Source organism: Frieseomelitta varia, unplaced genomic scaffold, assembly GCF_011392965.1.
Source record: "Frieseomelitta varia isolate USP_RPSP 00005682 unplaced genomic scaffold, Fvar_1.2 scaffold_754, whole genome shotgun sequence".
Lineage (NCBI taxonomy): Eukaryota > Metazoa > Arthropoda > Insecta > Hymenoptera > Apidae > Frieseomelitta > Frieseomelitta varia.
The window spans coordinates 112,389-132,933 of record NW_025110539.1 but is presented as its reverse complement, the minus strand read 5'-3'; the positions used below and the strand labels follow the sequence as shown (position 1 = coordinate 132,933).

General features: G+C 36.6%; 1 protein-coding gene across 2 annotated transcripts in view; it reads right to left on the bottom strand.

Annotated features, from left to right (window-relative positions):
• Positions 1–319: 319 nt before the first annotated feature.
• LOC122535694 (attractin) overlaps positions 320–20,545 on the bottom strand; it is a 32,430-nt gene continuing 12,204 nt past the window's right edge. The window contains exons 2-12 of one of the 2 annotated variants that reach the window (XM_043667437.1): positions 11,452–11,799; positions 10,061–10,242; positions 9,450–9,850; positions 8,265–8,863; positions 7,352–7,835; positions 6,678–7,089; positions 6,454–6,597; positions 6,224–6,373; positions 5,755–6,142; positions 5,357–5,588; positions 320–4,444 (exon numbers count right to left, since the gene is read on the bottom strand). In XM_043667437.1, the coding sequence (XP_043523372.1) occupies positions 4,199–4,444; positions 5,357–5,588; positions 5,755–6,142; positions 6,224–6,373; positions 6,454–6,597; positions 6,678–7,089; positions 7,352–7,835; positions 8,265–8,863; positions 9,450–9,850; positions 10,061–10,242; positions 11,452–11,799 (3,586 nt within the window). In that variant the 3' untranslated portion in view covers positions 320–4,198. The remainder of the gene's footprint in view (positions 4,445–5,356; positions 5,589–5,754; positions 6,143–6,223; positions 6,374–6,453; positions 6,598–6,677; positions 7,090–7,351; positions 7,836–8,264; positions 8,864–9,449; positions 9,851–10,060; positions 10,243–11,451; positions 11,800–20,545) is intronic. The other variant, XM_043667438.1, reaches the window with a different exon arrangement.

Here is a 20,545-nt window from a genome sequence, read left to right as displayed (position 1 = left end):
CATGTCTAATTTTTAAAATAAATTAAAGAGAAGGGACAGACAGAAGAGAACGTCATTCTGTGAAGCAATGAAGAATAATCTACTCAAACGGTTGAGCAATTTATCCAATATACTCCTATTTTCTTTAAAAGTATAACGCAATATTATTTATACTTGTAATCATTATTATGTATAACTAAATTCTCGCACGAAAAACAATAAAAAAGTCTGCGATTCCGTAAGAAGTACGGAGCGAGAGGAACACTCCTCTTGTTCGGTTTGACAATTAAAAAAGAAAAAAAAAAGAGAGAAAAAAAGAAAATAAACAAAAATAAAACAATTGTATAAAAAATTAAATTATCTTTACGATAATAAAATATACAGTATGTTTACGCGAATGCAACCAGAGCTGACGCAACGACTCCAAACAGAATAAATAATTCTTGCCTTCCTTTTTTCCAAGTAGACTGCGGACGTTTATAAAAAATTACATCTTTGCAGACGTAAATAAGAAAGGGGGATCTAGATCGAGATTTGTTTCAGTTATCAAATATTAAAACGACCACTTCACTTTAGATCAGAGAATCCCCTCACTGATCGCGAGTTGATTTTTGAGAAAATTCCAAAAGTGAGTTATTATACGAATATATTCGTTATTATATATTTATTGTATACATTATGTATTCATTATTATTATATATTCATTGAGAGTGAGACTACGTGTACGTTGAACCACAATATTTTTTATTTAGTGCCTTCCACCTTTAATTATAGTACGTTACAAAAGAATAAATCGCAAGAAATTATTATCTGTAAAGATAAGTCTTGACCCACAAAAGTTTGTGAACCGCTACCATTTTTCTAATTTGCATACATTCTGGAAATTCTCAGCATCTTTCAATTCCTCGTAAATGCATAAAGATCCGCAGTCTACCAACGGGATAAAAAGTGACTCTCGAGAGTGTTAGGTAACTTTGTCACAATTGAAAAAAATCGCGTATATTCGGCTGGTGTCTGGTTGCACCCTCACAATATAAGGCTTCGAGTACAATAGAGAGAATGAAAGAAATCCGATGAGTATTACATGGTAAAACGAAATGCATTGCACTTGATCCTCTGTGTTGTATAATAGTTTAAAATTAAAAAGAAACGCCTGCCTCACTCGTACCCTTTGTGAAAACTCAAGCCAAACTTCGTTTTCGATCGCCAACAATTTTTCACTGTTCCTCATACTTTTTAAGCATGACACTCCACGAGTAGAGTTCCAAAAGTATTATAATCTTATGATTGGGAAGTCAGTACTTAAAAGTTACTTGAACGACGTATTCATAAAATAGTAAATTATACATTAGGGAGTTTGTAGAAAAATAAAGTTAGGGTTCACTCTGACTAAGTTAGATTAAGTTCAGATTGTGTTTCGGTTAAGCTAGGTTGAAATTAAATTTCAGTTAGGTTAAGATTAAATTCTGATTAGAGTTTGAGCTTTACTGACCGAAAGAAAACTAACTAGACCCTTAGCTAGGGCTTCGACTAAAGTTTCAACCGAGATCTCAGCTAAAACAAATTTCGGGAGCTTGATAGTTCGATACGGGTGAGGAGGAGCAATATGGAAGAAACAATTCAAGTCTTTGCAAATCTCGCATTACGTCTGACGTAAATTTCTCTCTCTCGAAAGGAGAGAAAAAGGAAGAATATTAATTTCGTATAACTAATATTGATACAGTAGTAAGAAATATATAAACTTGATACAGTATAAATAAATTCAAAATCAGTATTTGAACACTCTACTCGAGGTCGAGTCCTACGAGGATCAGTTAAAAACGTTTGGCGCCTTGAAACGAAATTCAACTAAAACTTAAGCTAGAACGACATTCATAGTGTTATTCCCTCGAGTCTTACACGAGATAGTAATTACAGGGTCCTCTGCTTAACTACAGTGGATCTAAAGAATTGGAAGCTGTTCTCGATTGCATAGATAAAAAAATTGTCAAATTCAATAACGAACATCATTAATAATTCATTAAAAATTCAATAACGAACAATCCTATGATCAGTATTTTCCTCTCGAGTCTAATGCTCGTTTCACACGGCGAACAGAAGATCCCGTAATTGTCACGAGAACAGCGTGGTAAAATCAACCCCCACGCGCGTTAAAAAAAAAAACTCGATCGCTGCGGCAGAGAAATTAAAATAGACGACGCTTATACGCGAATATTCTGTTCGTATTCTGTGCAAGTGCTGGTGGTTTAAGTCGTAAGAAACTGTTATGCGACACGTGAAACAACGTGGGAGAACAGTTTCTTCTTTATGTATTTTATGGAACACGAGATAGTAAGAGCTGCCTCCATATTCAGAACAGGAAGTAAGAACGTGAGATCATTCTAAATTTCAGAACGGAAGCAGCTATCGTTCCTTGGCCACGCAAAAGAAAAAAAAAAAAAGAAAGAAAGATAAACACGTAAGAAATTTGTATATATCGATAGTATAAATGAGAGAACGATAATAATTAAAACGAAACCACAGCCACGTAACATATACGTTCGTTTGTCTTTTTTCATTCTTTGCTTGTTTCAAACGTTCTTTTTTTTTTCAAGAGTAGGCATGGTACGTGAAACAACCAGCACCGCCATTTTACAGCGAAACGAAAATCGTTATCGTCGACCGAAGAATAATCGCGATTCTTATAATTTATTGCAACGTCCACATCCTTCTTCTTCTTTTTCTTCTTCATCATCTTCTTCTTTTTCTTCTTCTTCTTCTTGTTTTCTAAGTTCGTTAAAATTACGTCGAACGTTATACGATCGGAATTACGTCGTCGTATTTGCAAAAAAGAAAAAATTTTCGACGCAGGACGAACAGCTTCCGGTTTCGTATCTTTCGATCGTATAACGAATGCTTTCTCTACGGAAATGAACAGAGACAAGCTAACAAAAGGAATGGATTTCCACATCTCTGATAATTGATTTTGTGACTGATTGACTCGTCGATAAGATTTTTTTTTTTTTCTTTTTAACAAACCAATATGAAAATACTTTGGCACAACGGACACGTCGAATACGAAGACCATGATACGAAATTGGCGCGACTTTCAAAACATCAACGAAACTCGCTTCCATTCATTTCCGTTGATTTAGAATTGAGTCTTTACCGCTTGCTAGAGAGAGACGAATAAACGAAAAAAAAAAGAAACGACATATTCCTTGTCACTCGCTTTTCGCTTCCTTTCTTCGTCTTTCGAACCAGTTTTACATCTGTACAGTTCGTCTGCGTCATGGTTCTTCACTTTCGGATATACAGATACACACGTATTTACACAACTATACAAGAAAAAAAAAAAAAAAAAGAAAACGAAGAACGAAAATTACATATTCGAAACTGTATCTAGCAAATCGAACTTCCCCGTATATTGCGTCATTTCGTTCGTCGATGTTTCCCGCCAATTTAGTTCGGCGACTACTCGCACGAATTAGTCGCAGACAGAGGGCAGCACTGACTATGAACTTCATTGCGCGCCAAAAAGTATCCTCCGATACAGAACAACATTCGGTTTCTTTTTTTCTTTTTCTCCTTTTTATAGCCCTTTTTTCGAAGACACTTCGATGATCGCGAGACGAATTCGACTGATGAACTCGCATTGAGTAAAACGAAGAGAAACAAATCGCGCAACAGATCTATATATATATACAACACTGTACACGTCCTCGTCACGACGAGGACGAAAGAAAGGTATTAGAAAAAGAAAAAAGGAATAAAAAAAGAGTCTCAAGTCAGCCAAGCGCGTTTGGATTTACGATCCGTAGAACTGAATTTACTTACCGGAATCGGCTGAACGAAAGACTCCGGCCGGTCGAACCGCTTAGCTGACCGCTTAGTTGAGTATGACGCGATTTTCTTCATCTCGGGGAATTACGAATTATCCACGGGAGGTCGAAATTCGTTTTCACCGATCGGTATCGTACGGAACGAAACGAAGATTCGTCGCGGAACGAGCGAGGACGAGAAACGAAAGTGTTTAAAAAAAAGACAGGGGGGGGGGGGAAGTTAATAATAATAATTAACGAATGATTACACACTTCACTCGATCAGAGTTCGAAGAGTTTGAACAGTCCTGCCCACAGTTCGCTAAGGCAAGATCACAGAAACATGTCTAAGGCTCATTGTATAGTCACCCGCGATTTTACGTGTCCAATGGTGTCTCTCTAGTTTCACGCCCTTATCGCTAAATGCAAGTGGAATCTGGGTGTTGGCTGGCAGACTTTCGCGTTTTCGTCGGCTCCTTCGTCGTCAATTCCTGAGAGGGCCTCCGCGGGCTACCCAGCGTAACTAACGCAGACGCCACGGCTAAACCGGCGCTCTGTCCAGCTGGCGTGTAAGGTTCACCACCAGTAGGCAGTCTGACTAGCAACGACAAGACCGCTGCTCTGTTACCGCAACAGGGCTCCAATGCGATCGGACTAGGGGCATCCTGCAAACGTTACACCAACAAAACTGGATAACACTCAGGTAATACGCACTTTCGCTGTAAATTTCTGTTAATTATCGATGAAACTCGCGACACCGCGACCGACACGTCTGTCCCCACCGACTCCGCGACAAATTTGAGCCGGGCGAACGAGAATCGCAAGCGACGTCATCGGATCGAGAGTATCGAAACCGACGGCGCCAATGGCGCCGTTATTTGAATCGTACAATCGCGCCAACATTATTCTTACTGGTTTTTCTTTTTAAATATCGGTGGAGACAGCGTTTTCTTATGTTTTATTTTATGTATTATACATGTGATATAAATATCATAATATATATATATATATAATATAAATATCACATATTTTAATTTTACATCACATACATATTCATTTATAAACATGATTCTGAGAATAACTGAAACTTTGTTAACGATTTATGTAATTTGTCTCAATTTGTTGGTTCTTTTAATTTAAATAAGAAACATGAATGGAATAAAATTGTTCGTGACTTGAAAACTAAATCTTTTTTCAGTAATTTTGATTCCTAGAATCGATTACGTATTTCCCACGTATTCTATATAACAACATATAATTACGTATGTATTTACATAATGATACAACATCCAAATTATTTCTACTACTGTTAAAGAAAAAGTTTACACAATTTCAAGACGTACGTCTTACATTGTATTCCAAGATCATCGACATTTTTTACATTTCTTTCTTCTTTTTCTTATTTTCAATAGTAGAAATTGTTAAATTTTCATTTAAACATGAAGCATTCTGTATTATGTATAGTGGTACATATTATAATGTACATGTATAATATACAACAATGATGTAAATACATTGCACAAACTACATTATATATTGTTATATTGTTTTATAAATATAAATAATTGAATACTAACCTTTTTCTTTTTGCGGCAATTAATTAACTCGGACTCACTCCTTTCCGAGTCTGAATTATCGACGTCTCGCCTTTCAATCTCAACCAAAACTTGGCTAAACGCTCTACTGGCCATTTGCTCCATTTCTACGAATAATCTCTGTCTTCTTCTGTACATATCATATTTTTGCTTAATCTTCCAAAGAACAGCAGCCACCAACAGGAGAGCGAGGAAGCACCTAGGCATGTAATCTCTAGTTTACAAGTAAATACTGCCTGAGGCTTAGGACAAAAGCGTGGGAAATTTTGAAAAAAAAATGATGAACAAAATCACAATGTTCCCGATCTTCGTCGTTACGAATTCCTACACGCAACACTGACACGTTTCACTAAGACTGACGCGAAGTTTCAAATACTCACGTGCAAAATGTTATGAAGAACTGTTGCAGATTGAGTTTGGAATATTGTGAAAAGGAAATTTGAATCCACACCGGTGGCTGGAAGTCATATACGTAAACGTAGAATGTGGTCAATGTGTTATTGTTCTCGCTACCGAAACCGTAACCGTCTTTGACAAACCGGTGCTTGTACATGCTGGTCGTGCAATTCGCGCCAAGAATCAGCGGCTGTTCAGGCGCGGCGCCTCTCTTCACAGTGATGTTCATTTTAGCCAACACGGAACACGTAATGGAGAATTCCGCGTCAATATCGGGTTTTGGCGGGGAATTCTTGAAATTGATGGCTCTATACTGGCGGTCCTCTTTTTTACTTAAATTAAATGTAAATTGAAAGTCGATGGCCAAATCGTCTGTAAAAGAATTTCAGATTTAAATCTAATTTCTTTTTTTTAATTTTATTGCTAAGAAAGATTTGTTTCGAAAAAACTTACAAAAACACGATCCTTTATTGGTAGGATCTCCATGATAAAGGCTAGACACATCGCATCGTTCACAATGATCCCCGATAATGCCTTTCGTTGTGCAGAAACATTTACCCGTCTCACTCGTACAGTGTGTGCCTTGATTATTACAAAAGCAGGCTGCAATGGGAAAATAAAATTTAAGGATCCGCTCAATATCGACAAATTAACGATATTACATGGAGGAACGATGAATTTACGTTGGCAAGTGGCTCCATTTAGTGGATTCCCGTAATAACCGGGAATGCATTTATCGCAGTGAGGTCCATATGTTAAATTTCCACACGGCTGAATACACATGCTACTATTCGAGAGACATTTGCTGTGCCCGTTACATTGGCAGGCTGAAATCAATGTAATTCAAGGAAAATTATTTTTGGATATCCTACATGATGATCAGTAAATTCTTACTTGATTTACTTACTAGGACATTTCGTAAAGTACCATCGTTCAAACGGACACGTATCTAAGCTCTTACTGCTTGGACCACGAGCTCCACCTGGCAGACACAGACCCTTTCCTGTCCCTGAACCATCGTCGCACCATCCACACCCGGGATCGGAGCGACATGCCGCGCAAGAAGAATAAAACGTGCACCATTCTTTTCCTGTTTCCGTGGGCCGACATTTCGCGTCAACCGTAGTCCATTCGCGACATTGTCCGTAAGGGAAACTCGCAGGATATGCGTTCTTGTCTACGCACTTCTTCTCGTTTTGACACCAAATGCAGTCAGACTCTGTGCAATTCTTACAAGAAGTGTATTCTACGCATGGACTGCGACAAGAGTCTATGGACAGCCTTTGTGCTTGAATAGTCCCGTTTAAAAGAGCCACATGCTGTAAACATTCGTAAATTGATTTATTGACTTATGTCTCTTACGCTTTGTGATGCTTAGCAAATGTGTGGATCGACTCTTTTATTTATTACAAAATGATTAAGGAAGACTTACTGACTTATGTAAAAACCTATAAGTATTTAATAATTCCCTCTACTTTATTTATAAGATTATGAGACTGGCCGAGTGAACAGTTAAACGTACTTAAACCACCATAACTATTCAGTTTAGTTAACTCTATATGCACAATAACTTTTACTCACTTCTCGCGCTTTCGAGTATGGCTTACACCGATCAGGCCCATTCGACCAGGACCAAATGCAGTGCGGATTACTGGAGCACGCGTGGCACGTAAATAACTGTAAACACTCGATACCGGTGTGAGGGTCGCACTGTTCCAAATCGGTGATCGCCTTGGTCGGGGGCGCGTTGGCATTGTCTCGGCAAATCTCGTACGAGCAACTCTTGCCGCACCACACGCAATTATACGACGTCTGCACGCATGCCACACAGTCCGTGAGCAATTTACATAACTCTTTGTGAGATGTCATCCCGCGGGGCGGCGTGTCGTCCAGGCATCTCATGTAAATTCCATCGTGCATATCGTCGTTAAGAAGCACGTGCCGGGGTATCTTGGTGATCTGTATACACCGATTCTCCCTCTTATCCCATACGCACTTCACACCTGTTCTTGCATTCAAACACTGATTCTGATTCATCAAGTGCTCGCAGTTCCCTGGTGTGTACCTAATGATCATACGAATTAATAACTGAAGTTAAAATAAACAGGATATTAATCTCTTGCCTTGATTTTTTTAGTAGCTACTTATAAAGATTAGCTATTCACTAATTGTTATATACGTACATTGAGATATTATATGAAATATTGAAAGCAAAAATGAACTAAAAATAAAAAGGTTCAATTTTTCAAAATCAATATGTTTCACATCTATTTCAAATAGCAAACAATTCGATTTCTTGAATATGGAATATACTGTTATTCTATTTTTGTTGAAAAATTATAGTTAAAATTCATTTCATGTTCATAATTTCTATCGCAAACTTGATATTATAATGCAAAGGTGAAATATATAGATACAGATAAAAAAAAAATATAGAGAAAAAGTAAATGAAATTACTCATGAATACTCGTTAACAAAACTAAAAAAATTCTACCTTGACATGTCAGATAACATCTGTCCATCAAATCCCCCATAGATATACATGGATTTCTCGAACACGGTTGCACTATGTCCATATCTAGGTAGATCAGTCATTTCTTTTGGCATAGGAAACTGATGCCATGAGTCACACGTGACATCATATCCTATCGTATCCGCTGAATAACACCTCGTTCCATCCGAATGTTGTGTATCATTGTGCATGTTACCACCAAAAACGATCATCAACCCACCAGAAATGAATACAGCCGTGTGAAAGAAACGAGCCGATGGTGCTGATGTGAGCAATCTCCATTCACGATTATTAGGATGATAAGAGTACAGTCGTCTAGTTAACACCTGCGTGCTCTGTGACTCTGACACGTATCCACCGTACACGTAGATGAGATTCGTCAATGGATCATAAGCAGACGTATGACCGTAACCACCTTTCACAGGGAATCCAACTGTCTCCACAATTTGCCATTCACGAGTACCCAAATAATATTCTTGAACTTCATTCAAATAGCCATACTGAGGTGAATAGCCAAATATTACCACCATCTTTTCTTTCCTTCCGTGGCTTTGCACAAGGGTAGCAGAATGTCCAGCTACCTGTGTGAAATAAGGCATGAAATAAAAATATTTCAAGTAACTTGGATGGATAAATATTGGGAAAGCATCTAACACCTTTATGCCAAGCTATATCTCAATAATGAGTTTATGTTGAATAATGTAAATTAGTTTTTAATTTTCAATTTTAATCTTTAAAACATACTGAAAAATTTCAGATATTATTTATAAATAAATTATATTCTTCCTCTTGTAAAGGAAAAATGAAACATTATATGTTGTATAGAGACAAAAGTTAAATGAATGAAAAATAATAGACAGATCAATGAATTTAATCAAACATTACAGAAATTGTATAAAAACAGTTTTAAAAAATATATAAACAACATGAACAGACAAAACAAAAACTGGTACGGCGCAGTGGCTAATAGAATTCTGACAAAAAATCTTCATTTAAATAAAATAAAAGCAGCTTCAATACAAATTCTATTACAATAGGTAATTCAACATTCCAATTCTACATATCACTCCAATAGAAATGTAAAGCTATTGTGAAGCCATAAATGTGAAACCATCATTAAATATTGCAAAATAAAATAACGAGATCATGAAGAAAAAAGTAGACAACCTTTAAAGGACCACCGCGTATCGTTTTGTTGTTGTGGAAATTGTCGTGCACAGTTACGTTCTCCCAGACTTTCGCCGACACGTCGAACGCCCAGATCTCGTTGGTCACCGTAGAATTAGGCAGTACACCACCGTACATGAATATCTTGTCACCGAAGAGTACACAGGAGTGAGCGTATCGCGGCAGAGGAACCTTGCCCTCCACGTGAGGGGTCTCCCAAACGTTTCCATTGAAATCATAAACGTAGATCATTTTGGCGTGGTGAAAGCTCTCGCCACCGACTACGTACAGAGAATCCTTCCAAACGATAGAGCAATGACTAGCCGAACCTTCTGGTGAGAAGTCTGTGTAGGACACGCTCTCCCAGAATCCACGGTCGCTTCTTTGGCTGCAGTCGGAACCTGAACCATATATAAGGTTGTTCCTTAATTAGAATAATTAAGATAGAATAATTTAAATAGAGAACTAGTAGGAGAGATGAAATCAGAATTGTTTTTAATTTAATTTTAATTTTGTAGATAGAATAATACAGAGCTGATCTATTAGGAGAGATGAATATCTTTTCATTTCTTCAGTATGTTCAAACAAATGTCTCTAATCGATAATCTCACCTTTGTAACCGTGTCTACAGTCACAGTGATGACTTTCGCGGTTACACTCGCCCTGCTCGTGACTATGGGAACAATTGTTCGGGCAAACTTGAACCTCGCATGCTTCACCGGTCCATGTGGCATCGCACGTGCACACACCATCGATGCAAACCCCGTGACCGGAACAGTCGATGTGAGAATACCTACGAACACCGAAAAAAAAAAAAAAAAAAAAAATATATATATATATATATATACATATAGAAGAGGAAAAGTAGGCTGTGCAAATTTTTAAAGGAACCAAGCCACCGCATGTCGATCCTAATCGCCAAAATAAACACGCTCTTATCATATTTGTACATGAGAATAAAATAAACATTTGCCTGACCAGGCCTGAGCAAATATTGGAAAGGAAATGGTCAATGATGAGAACATGGGAAAATATTTGTGACCTCTTCACGGTGTAGAAATATTTGGAGAATTAAAGAACATTCAGGATACAACACAATTTAAAAAATAATTATTATTTAAATATTATATTATTATATTATTAAGATTATATATATTTAAATATTTTACGTATAATATTTAGCAATAATGATTTTAATATTGATTAATGAAATATTATATGACTTAATGATCATACAGTGTCATATATTATATGCTCATGAATATTACATGTAATATTAATATGATTGCAATTTTAGTCATAACGCTAGAAAATTTTATATCTTTTTCTATTTTTATGAATTGGTAATGCTACTAAGATACCATGAGATTTGAACTTTGGGAGAATTATTATGTTATATGTCAAAGTTCAATTCCAAATGCTAAAAGAAGATGTACATGTATACGTACATATATAACGTATAACAAGAGCAGGTAAAAACAGATTGACTCGTGAAACCGTAACCGCATTTAGATTTTAATGAATCAAAAGCATATTTTTTAAATCAATTTAAAAATACTCTTCTAAAGATTTATCCCTAAAAATACATCTGTTCACAGTCTCTCCAAATATTTCAGAATTCTAAAATACGATCCCCACGAAATTCCCTGAAGAAATCTATTCAGAAAGAAAATAAAAGTGTAGAAAATAAAGAAGGAAACCCTTGCAAGAAAAAAAAAAACCCTCGAGCAAATTCTTCAGAAAAGAATAATAATCTACCGTGCGAGAAGATCGCAGGAAAGATAAAGAAAATTGTCACAAGAAATGCCAAGTAAATAATAAGTAATAATATAATATAATAAGTCACAAGTTATAAGTAAATAATAAGTTATAAAGTTATTAAGTAAATAAAATTTAGTAAAAAAAAAAAAAAGAAATCAAGGGATAAGGATATTATCAATATTAGGATTAAAAGGGGGAAGAGATAAGATACGAGAAGGTTTAATAATAAAAAGTTGCACACCTGCTGGGGCAGGCGTTGATCTTGTAACTAATGTTGAAGCCGCTCATGTTGTACGCGACATCCGAGTAGAAGTGAAGCAACGCGCTTCCGGAGCGCGCGATCACTTCCGGAACGCGGCGTATGTGGTAACCATCTTTGTGCATCAATCCGGAGAACACGGCGAGCAACGGCGCCTCGACGCTGTCACCGTCGTAGATGTACATGTGATCCCAGCCGCATTCCGTCGCGAATTGTTCCACGTGCAGTCGTATGGTCGTGTTCGGCGTGCTCTCGATCAGCCAGGAACACTTCACATCCGCAGTGTAGTTCCCGATACCGTCGTGAATGTTCCCCGTCGGCTCCGTCAGTCTGTGAACGATAAACCAAATCCTTCGATCAATCGTTGGATGAAAGATAGCAATCGACATTGCTGATAAGCGGGACACACAGAGTCGATAAGATATTCTACAATGTCGCGATAAATTTCTTGGACAATTGCAACGGGAATTACTATATCGCGAGTATCTACCTCTGATGAACGAAGGAACAAGTCAAATTTTGACTTTTTCCTTTTTTCGAAAAACGATGTAGCTGTATTTTGCAAGTACAATGGGACAAGATGTACATGCATACATAACATCGCACTTGAAATTTAAATAATGCAAGTTCTCTGCTAAACTAACAATTCTAACTTTATATATTTCTTTACTTGCAGAGATGCATGTTTAACAATATTAACTAGGAGTAATAATTGAGTATAAAGATTTTTTGACTGCTTTCAATACTTTTAGTAATTTGTTAAGCTTTCTATAATCTTCTTATATTTTTTCCTAATATTTTCTAATATCTATTTTCTAGGACGTATGTATCACTTATCTTGAAACTATTTCTTGTCTCTCCTTTTCAAACAGCGGGACTTTTCAGAAAATGTTTCAATTCTCTAAAAATCTGAATATCTTAATTTTACAAGACATCCACCTAAAAAGAAATTAACTTCCAGTTGAGTTCAATCATATCTAGACATTTCGAGAGATATTTTGAATAAAATCGCATTTTAAACACTTCAAGAAGCTTGAGATTTAATTCCACTTGTATCGTTTCTTATCGTGAGTGGGTAATTTTCGAAAACCAGAGCGGCAAAACAGCTCGATACGATCGAACGATTATTGTTTAGGGACAATGATATGAGCGTGGAGGCGTTTCGTCGACAATGCAGCATCTGAACGATCGATCTCGACGTTCTTCGAGGCATCGCGTCGCCTCGTGGCCAAGGACGACGACCACGCGGACGATCCACGCTCCTGATAACGATAAAACTCAAATACGAAGACAAAACAAAGCGAGAGTTGTTCGATGACGTCGCGAGTGATAGATAAAAGCCGAGGTCACGTGGAGTGAATAATATAATATACGATTAAAAGATTCCACCAGGGATTAATGAAGATTAAATCGGATAATACTGTAATTGAGCAATCATCATCTTCTTATTGGTTGGATATCGAGCGCCATGTTGCGAGAAATAAAGAAATCATTGAGCGGTTCGAGGACGAGGATTTCACAGGCGAGATAAAATTTGTTCTTTGTTCAAAATTGCCAGGAAGTAATCCTCCCACTGTGAACTCTAACGTTCTGTATTTCGCTTTCTTATTTACTCAACTGCATCATTTCTTTGCTTTAAGTGACTCTTGTTCACTTCGACATATTATTCTTCTGAATATATTGGAAAGAATCTTAAATTTTGTTGATTTCGGAAAATTTGTCTTTGTTATTTTATCTAAAGAATATTGTAGATAATTATTTAGCACAGTCAAATAATTAAGAAATAATTTAAAAAGAATTTTAAATCCTGTTCAAAAAATTCAAAAATCAAAAAATTTTGTTGAATAAACGAAATGTACGGATAAAAAATAGTCAAGGTCTATTGATATACTGTGAAGATCTATTACAATTCAGCTAATTATTATCACAATTAGCAGTTATTTGTAGCCAGATCTATTCAAGGTTGAACGTCAACTCATCAATAACTAGTTTATTGAATATAAATAGAGGTAATTGCTTTTTGTTCTTTTAAGAAAGATAGTGTTCACATATCTAGTTATTAAACACTAAGAAGCCAAGCCAAGCCAAACCAAGCCATGTATATCATTTAAAATCATTTTTAATTAAAACCTGTCGACTATTTAAGTGTAGTAATTAGAAAAGTAATTGATGAAAAAGTAACGAACGATAAAACGATAAGCTATAAAGTAGATAGCACCAAATGTGGTTATATATGATAAATAATGATAATTATGATAAGTAAAACTTGTATCATTCGCGATGAGTATCAATTCGCGACTATTTTCATTCTCACGCTAATTCGTTTTAACCATAGTATATACAAGTGTTGCTAATCATCGTAATACACTTATAATCATGCTATTTGACATCTCACTCTTCCTCAAACAAAATTCTTCTACTATCAAGCGTGATGAGTTGTTAAATTGCTCTAGTTCTAATTGGAAAAGTATATTCAATGTACGAAGTTATCTCATGATCTTACGCTTATGAAAATAATTTAATTTAACCTATCAATCGAGTTAACAAGTGTTACTAATGGTCATAACAGTCTTGCAATCATACTACTATTTCAGTCTTCCTAAAACAAAATTCTTTCAACGCTATCGACAATAAAACTTCTCTATTTTTAATTGGGGAAATATATTTGAAAATATATACTCAGTGCTATATTCATCACTATTTCTCTTAAATTTAGCCTATCAGTCGAGAAAGTCGAGTTAACTTATTTTGTTTCGAACGATGCCCCATTTCTTTAGAATTAAGTAATAACTTTCTTAATTTGGAGACTCTGTATTTTAATACATCGAATAATTTCTACCAAAATCAATTTTCCAATATTTATATTTGACAATTACGAATCTGGAAATTGATTTGACTTTGTTAATTCTTTATTCCTGTAAATATTTTTATTATAGCGTGCATATAATTTCTTCAACCATTTATATATTAATTTAATTATTTATCTTTCTGTGTTTTTTAAATGTTTGTATTAAATTTCAATTTATTGTTTAATTATTACTGTTCAACCATTTAGACATTAATTTAATTATTTATCATTTCTATCTTTCGAATATTCATATTTATTAAATTTCTGCCACTGTTTAATTATTACTGTCCAACGATTATCGTTTCATCGTTACATGTTTAATCGTAAGGTGAAAATTATGCTCGATATTAGCAATTCATTGCATTTACAAGAAATTTGAAAGCGCAACTTTGCACAGAGGTTCTGCTTTCTCTATCTTCCAAAATATGAATTTCCATAGAAACAGCAGTCTAGTTACAGCAAATGTTATCAGAATTAACATTCCAACTTCGTATAATCTCAAGATCATACATACATCCCCTTCCACTCGCATCTTCTCGCTCTTGCAAAAACACGAAACGTTCGCGATTTCGTCTACGAGGGAACAAGACGAGTTTTCAAACAGTGCAACAAACAGTTACAAACGAGCAACAAACACTCTTAGAGGGGAAAATTGTTTTCAGCGCCTACGATTCTCAAACGCAACTCGTCTCGCGCTAATGAGAGGCCTGGAGAACGCCTCGGAAGAGATCAGAAAAGAAACCGACGACCTTCGCCGAGGCAGCTTCGACCAAGAAGGCGTACAAACACCCCCGGGCGAAGAATTCGTCTAGTTGGTAGAAGATAGAGGATATGGTACGAGGAAGAAATGTCGAAAAAGGACGAGGCTACGTTCGTCGACTACGACACTTCACGAATGATAATTTCAAGGGACAAAGAACCGTGGCCATGGTGGTTTTCCTGTGGCTTCCTGTTTCATAGACTCTTCGTGAATGTGCCACGTCGTCGTTTGATTCATTCACGCTCTCGGCATGAATTAAAGAACATTTCGAGGATGAAGGTGAAGCGTGGCTCTGACCCTTAACGATGGCCACAATCTCTCGCTTATTTTTATATGACAGAAGCAAATTGATGGTTTACGGATGAATATAGAACACATCGTTATATAACAATATAAACCGAGTTACTATTGTATTATGTTAATATTAATTATTAATTAATATTTTACATTGCATCATATTACTATTATATTGCATTTCAATAGTAATTTTCCATATGTTCGATTCGTACATAATTCATCAAGTAACAGTGATTCCACTAGATATTTGCATGGACTGTGGATCTTGACCTGGATTTTCTATTGAACTGATTATGAAAGATACACTCCGCAATACATTAATACAGATGTCTATAATTTCATACAATCTAATTTAATTAGTAATATCATGTCTATTTAAATTAGTTCTCTAAGTTTAGTCCTTCGGTACATGCTATCAATCATGATTCACGACGATGAATTTTAATTATTTTCAGTAACAGTATAGAATTCTAACATCGCGGAATCAAGCCATTGAATGAATTATTTTAAAAACTCTTCTCGCAGAACCTTCATTTTCAATAATTATCATAAAATAATAATTATTCTAAAAATGTTAACATTTAGAAACACTCCAACTTCTCTCACGGAAACTTAATTTTTGAAATTCAATTTAACTTCGATCCGAACGAACAAGATCAAAACAAAGTGAACGGTCAGCCGTATCACTTTTGCTCGTTTGCTCTTGATCGTGCGTGATATTACGCTGACGCAAGCAAAAAAAAAAAAGAAAAGTTGCTGAGAATTGTCAATCACGGTGAAAAACACGAGACGCGAGCGCAAAAATTGCGGATCGAAGTGAACGAAGCGGGCAGGACACTCGCTGATGCGAACGATCGCGTCTCGAAAACGGATGCGCATTGTCGTTGACGACGTTCGAGGAATAATAACGTGTTGGCCGCGATAATGCAAATAAAAAGTACGAGAAAAAGCAGGAGGGTAGGGGGAGGGAAAAATGGAGTGTGTCAGAGCCGATGCGTAACAAGCGCACTTTACTCCACATAAATTTTCATTGGTGATTTACGAGAGTAACACGTGCCGCGGACAGGATGCTGGGTATTAATATTTCAACGTGAAACATTTTTGCATAAAAGAACCGCGGAAATGCGCGGGGGAAATCGAATCGAAACCGGAAACGGAGATCGTATTGTCGAAGATGGCGCTTACGGAGAACAGAATGCTGTTATTACTGTTATTGCTGTTGCTTGTCGTAAATTTAGTGTGCAGGAATAACATATGTAGAAGAAGTAATAATGTGAAATAAATATTACCAAACGAAATACGAATGAAATTTATAGGGATGTGCAACAACATTGCAGAGAAGAAAGAAATAAGAAATGTTGGAGAAATTTTACTTACTGCGCAATATTAATATTTTATTATTTATTTTCAACTTATTTATTAATATATATATTAATTTCAATCTTTACATGGAATTGCGCTAAGCGACCAATTATTTATGCAAGATTCAGTACAGTAATTGGAAACGTAACGTAAAACGGTTAATCCTTATAACTCTTCTACGAATGAATAATGAAACCCGTATTAAGTAAATCACATCGTCCAAAAATCACTCAATTGTAACGTTAAGAATACACTCGAAACAACCCTCTCCAGTTCTCGCGATCCCAAAAGTAGAAAAAGGAAAGGATCCACGGCCGCGAACGCGATTCGACTCGGTTCACACGAGACCGCGCAATCCGGAGCGATTAATCGCAGGTGTCGGCACATGCGATCCAACGGGTGTTCCGCGGCTGCTGGTGTGTATCGTTCTCATTAACGCGAAATGCATAATATTCTTTCAATAACGAGAAGGCGCCGGATGAGTCACGGACGAGAAGAAGTTCGACGACCGGCAATGCAGCTCGACGTAGCTTAGAGAAAAAGAGAGAGAGAGAATATGTGTGTGTCTTTATGCGAGAAGCCAAACGATGGAGGAAGCAAAGGACTAACGACGACGACGGCTATTAAAAGAAACGCGGGCAAATTGGAGTAAGGGAATGCCGACGACACAATGGGGAATTCACGACCTGAACGTAACGCCCAACTCTTTCCATCCCGTCACGAAGAAAACCGGCTCCTTTTCTCGTTCGACACATTGTTTACCAATTGAGGAAATCAACCGATGCTGCGTTCCCTTCGTTCGTCGCTTTAATCGTCTATCGGATAATTCCGACGACATTGCCATTTACAACGGGGGACACACCGAGACAGGGAGGGGTCGTTTTCTTCCGCTTAATTGGTTTAATGCGTTGTTTAAGGCATGAGGATGGTACGAGGTCTTATTAAGTTTCCTCTTTTTTTTTTTTTTTTTTTAATTTTTTAATTTCGCGAATCTATGGTTTTCTTGATGGTGATTTAGATGTTTTAGATCTTTCTAACCATCAATCGCTTCTCGTTTTTTCCAATTTAATTTGTCAAATTTGTTTGATGTCAAATTATTAAAAAAAAAGAAAGGTAAAACACTGATATAACGAAAGAAATACAATAATCTTCCAAATCTTTTCACTGGCAGTGAATAAATTAAATCATCATGTCTGAGAATTACGCTAATCCCACTCTTAGATATCACTCGCTTATTGCCTCGAGCGAATGTAGCAGGACGAACAAGGATTAATGATATTTCTCGATATTATTATAAAATACAATGTAAATACAATCTGCAAATAAATTCTCGTTGAATCGAACGTATTATACGTATTAAATGGATCTTCTGCGAAAATTAATATAGTAAGAAGATCTAGTATACTACAGCAGCGTTGTAATAAAATAGAATAAGTCTAGTGAAAAATAAGTAAAAATAAGTAAAATGAGACATAGATGCACGGACATGTTGCTCGCAACTTACAAGGAGTCATCTGTTCTCGTAACGTTAAATTTATTTTAGAGGAAGAACGAGGAGAAACTCACTCAGTGGAGAATCGAGATAGATTCATTGAAGAGCCGGATTAAATCCGCGTATTGCGTTGAAAAATTGAGAGAGCGGGAAAAGTCCACTCGAGTCCGAAGAGTCCATAATTTATGAGGTTTGCGTTAAATATTTATCAGTCAATTATGCGAGATCTTTGAGTGGGGTTCCTTGAATGAATTACTTCGCGAACGAAACGTTCATGAAATTAATACATGTATTTGATGAAATAAATAATTAAAATGGCACGAGGAAATTTAGATCTCTATCTTGAAGACCGAAAATCCGTCATTTCGTCTGATTTCGTAGCTTCAATACTGAGCAAGAAGGATACGAATTCACGATGCATCGATTCCGATTGAGAGTGGAAAAAACTCCAAACTCTCCGTAGAAAAGAAAGAGAGAAAAGAGCTCTCTAAATCCTTCGTTAACCCCAAAACTGGTACCACTGGACCATAACAACTTATTGTCAGACTCAGACTTGATATTATTTAATTTTGGAGTTTTTCATTTAATTTTATTATTAATTTTTATCAGAAAGAACGTGAAATAAAAAGTGAAATTTGAATGACTGAAGCTTCAGTAGTTCGACGCAAAATGCTAAAAAAAAAAAGGCATCTGTAATCCTGGAAAATTAAAGATTGAAAACTCGAGTTGGAAAATTCAAGTTCAAAGTAGGCGTGAGTGAAACTAAAAATAAATGAAACCCAAAGAATAGCTGGAAAATCACGTTCCTGTCGTAAAGCCGGCTTAGATCTAACCGATTGCCAACGTTTTCACAGCAGGTGTTAAGTTCGCGTTGAGCGATAGAGCTCGTAGTTCGCTTCGCCCGCGTTCCCGCGAATTAACGATTATTCCGTGAAATTCCAGGCTCGTTCGGGGCACAATTTATAGAAATGTCCAGGCGACTAAGAAACGCGGCAAGAATCCATAATGGAAACGCGTGCGTGCGCGCGAACGAAGATTCTCCTTATAAGGGTAGAGGGCGTGTAAAAAACAAACTTCAACGTTAATTCACACGAGTGTAACGAGAATTAAACGAAGAAAGGAGAGGAGAAACACAACTGTGAAGCTACACTGAAATTTCTGCGCTAGAAACTAAAAAGAAAAATCACGTTTTTTTTTTTTTGTTTTGAAGAAAAAATCCTTACAAAATAGAGTAACATTCAAATTGGTCAATTTTCCACAAATTGACGGAGAGTTCGTATACTTTTAACGAGGAAATTTAAAAAGGATCATTTCTCGCGGAAACGCGATGCACGTTTTAATTCTCCGAAGTAAAAGAGCGAAGCATCTCTCTGTACTTTCTTCGATATATACTACAGTTTGAGTTCTCCGCGTGACTCGAGGTAATCGATGTTTTTTTCGTAAGAAATTTATGGAGAACACTAATAAACATTGAACGAAACTCCCGATTCACTCCACGAATAATTGACGATTCACGGAGAGTTTAACGAGGGTGCACACGTTGCACAGAACGTGCCAAAATACGTAAAACAATCAAAATGAGTATACGTTGCAACGAAGTGAAAAATTTATAGCAGATGAAAGATGTTTACTCGAATTTCTCTGAACGAATTTCCTTCAGAAGTTACGTTTATACAAAGGTATAAAAATCCAAAATACATAAAAAAAAAAGCGTAAAAATACGTAGAAACACGTAATTTACTGGTGACAACGCTAACCTGAGAAAATTCGCCGAACGAGTACGAGGAGAATAGAAAAATAAATGTTAACTGGCCGTGCGACAGAAATTAAGCAAAGAGAGGGAATGAAAGAGGAGCGAGCCCGGGCAAAGGAACAACGAGATGGATATTTACGATGGAACATCGGAGTGAACCATAAAGGGAAGCACTCGGGAAGAAGTAGAAGAAGAAGGAGAAGAAGAGGAACGTTTCCTGAAGGGTGCTCGAAATTTACGAGAAAATTCAACGTGATTCTGGAACTCCAGCTGGATTTTTACGAGACTTACACCACTAAAAAGAAGCGTAATCCACGTGATGAAAGTTTGTTCCTCTTTCTCCTCTCTCCCACCTCCCTGTCCTCTTTCTGTCTCCTCTTTCTACTTATCTTTTTCTTTTTTCTTTTTTTTCTCTCTTTAATTGATAATTGAAGAGAGTCTAAATGGCGAAATGACGTGAGTACGACGGAAGCGAAGATTTATGATCTCGGTTACACTCCGCGATCGTATTGCAAGTTCTTCTTATTTTCGCATACAACAATGGCGACGTCGATGCGAAGATTA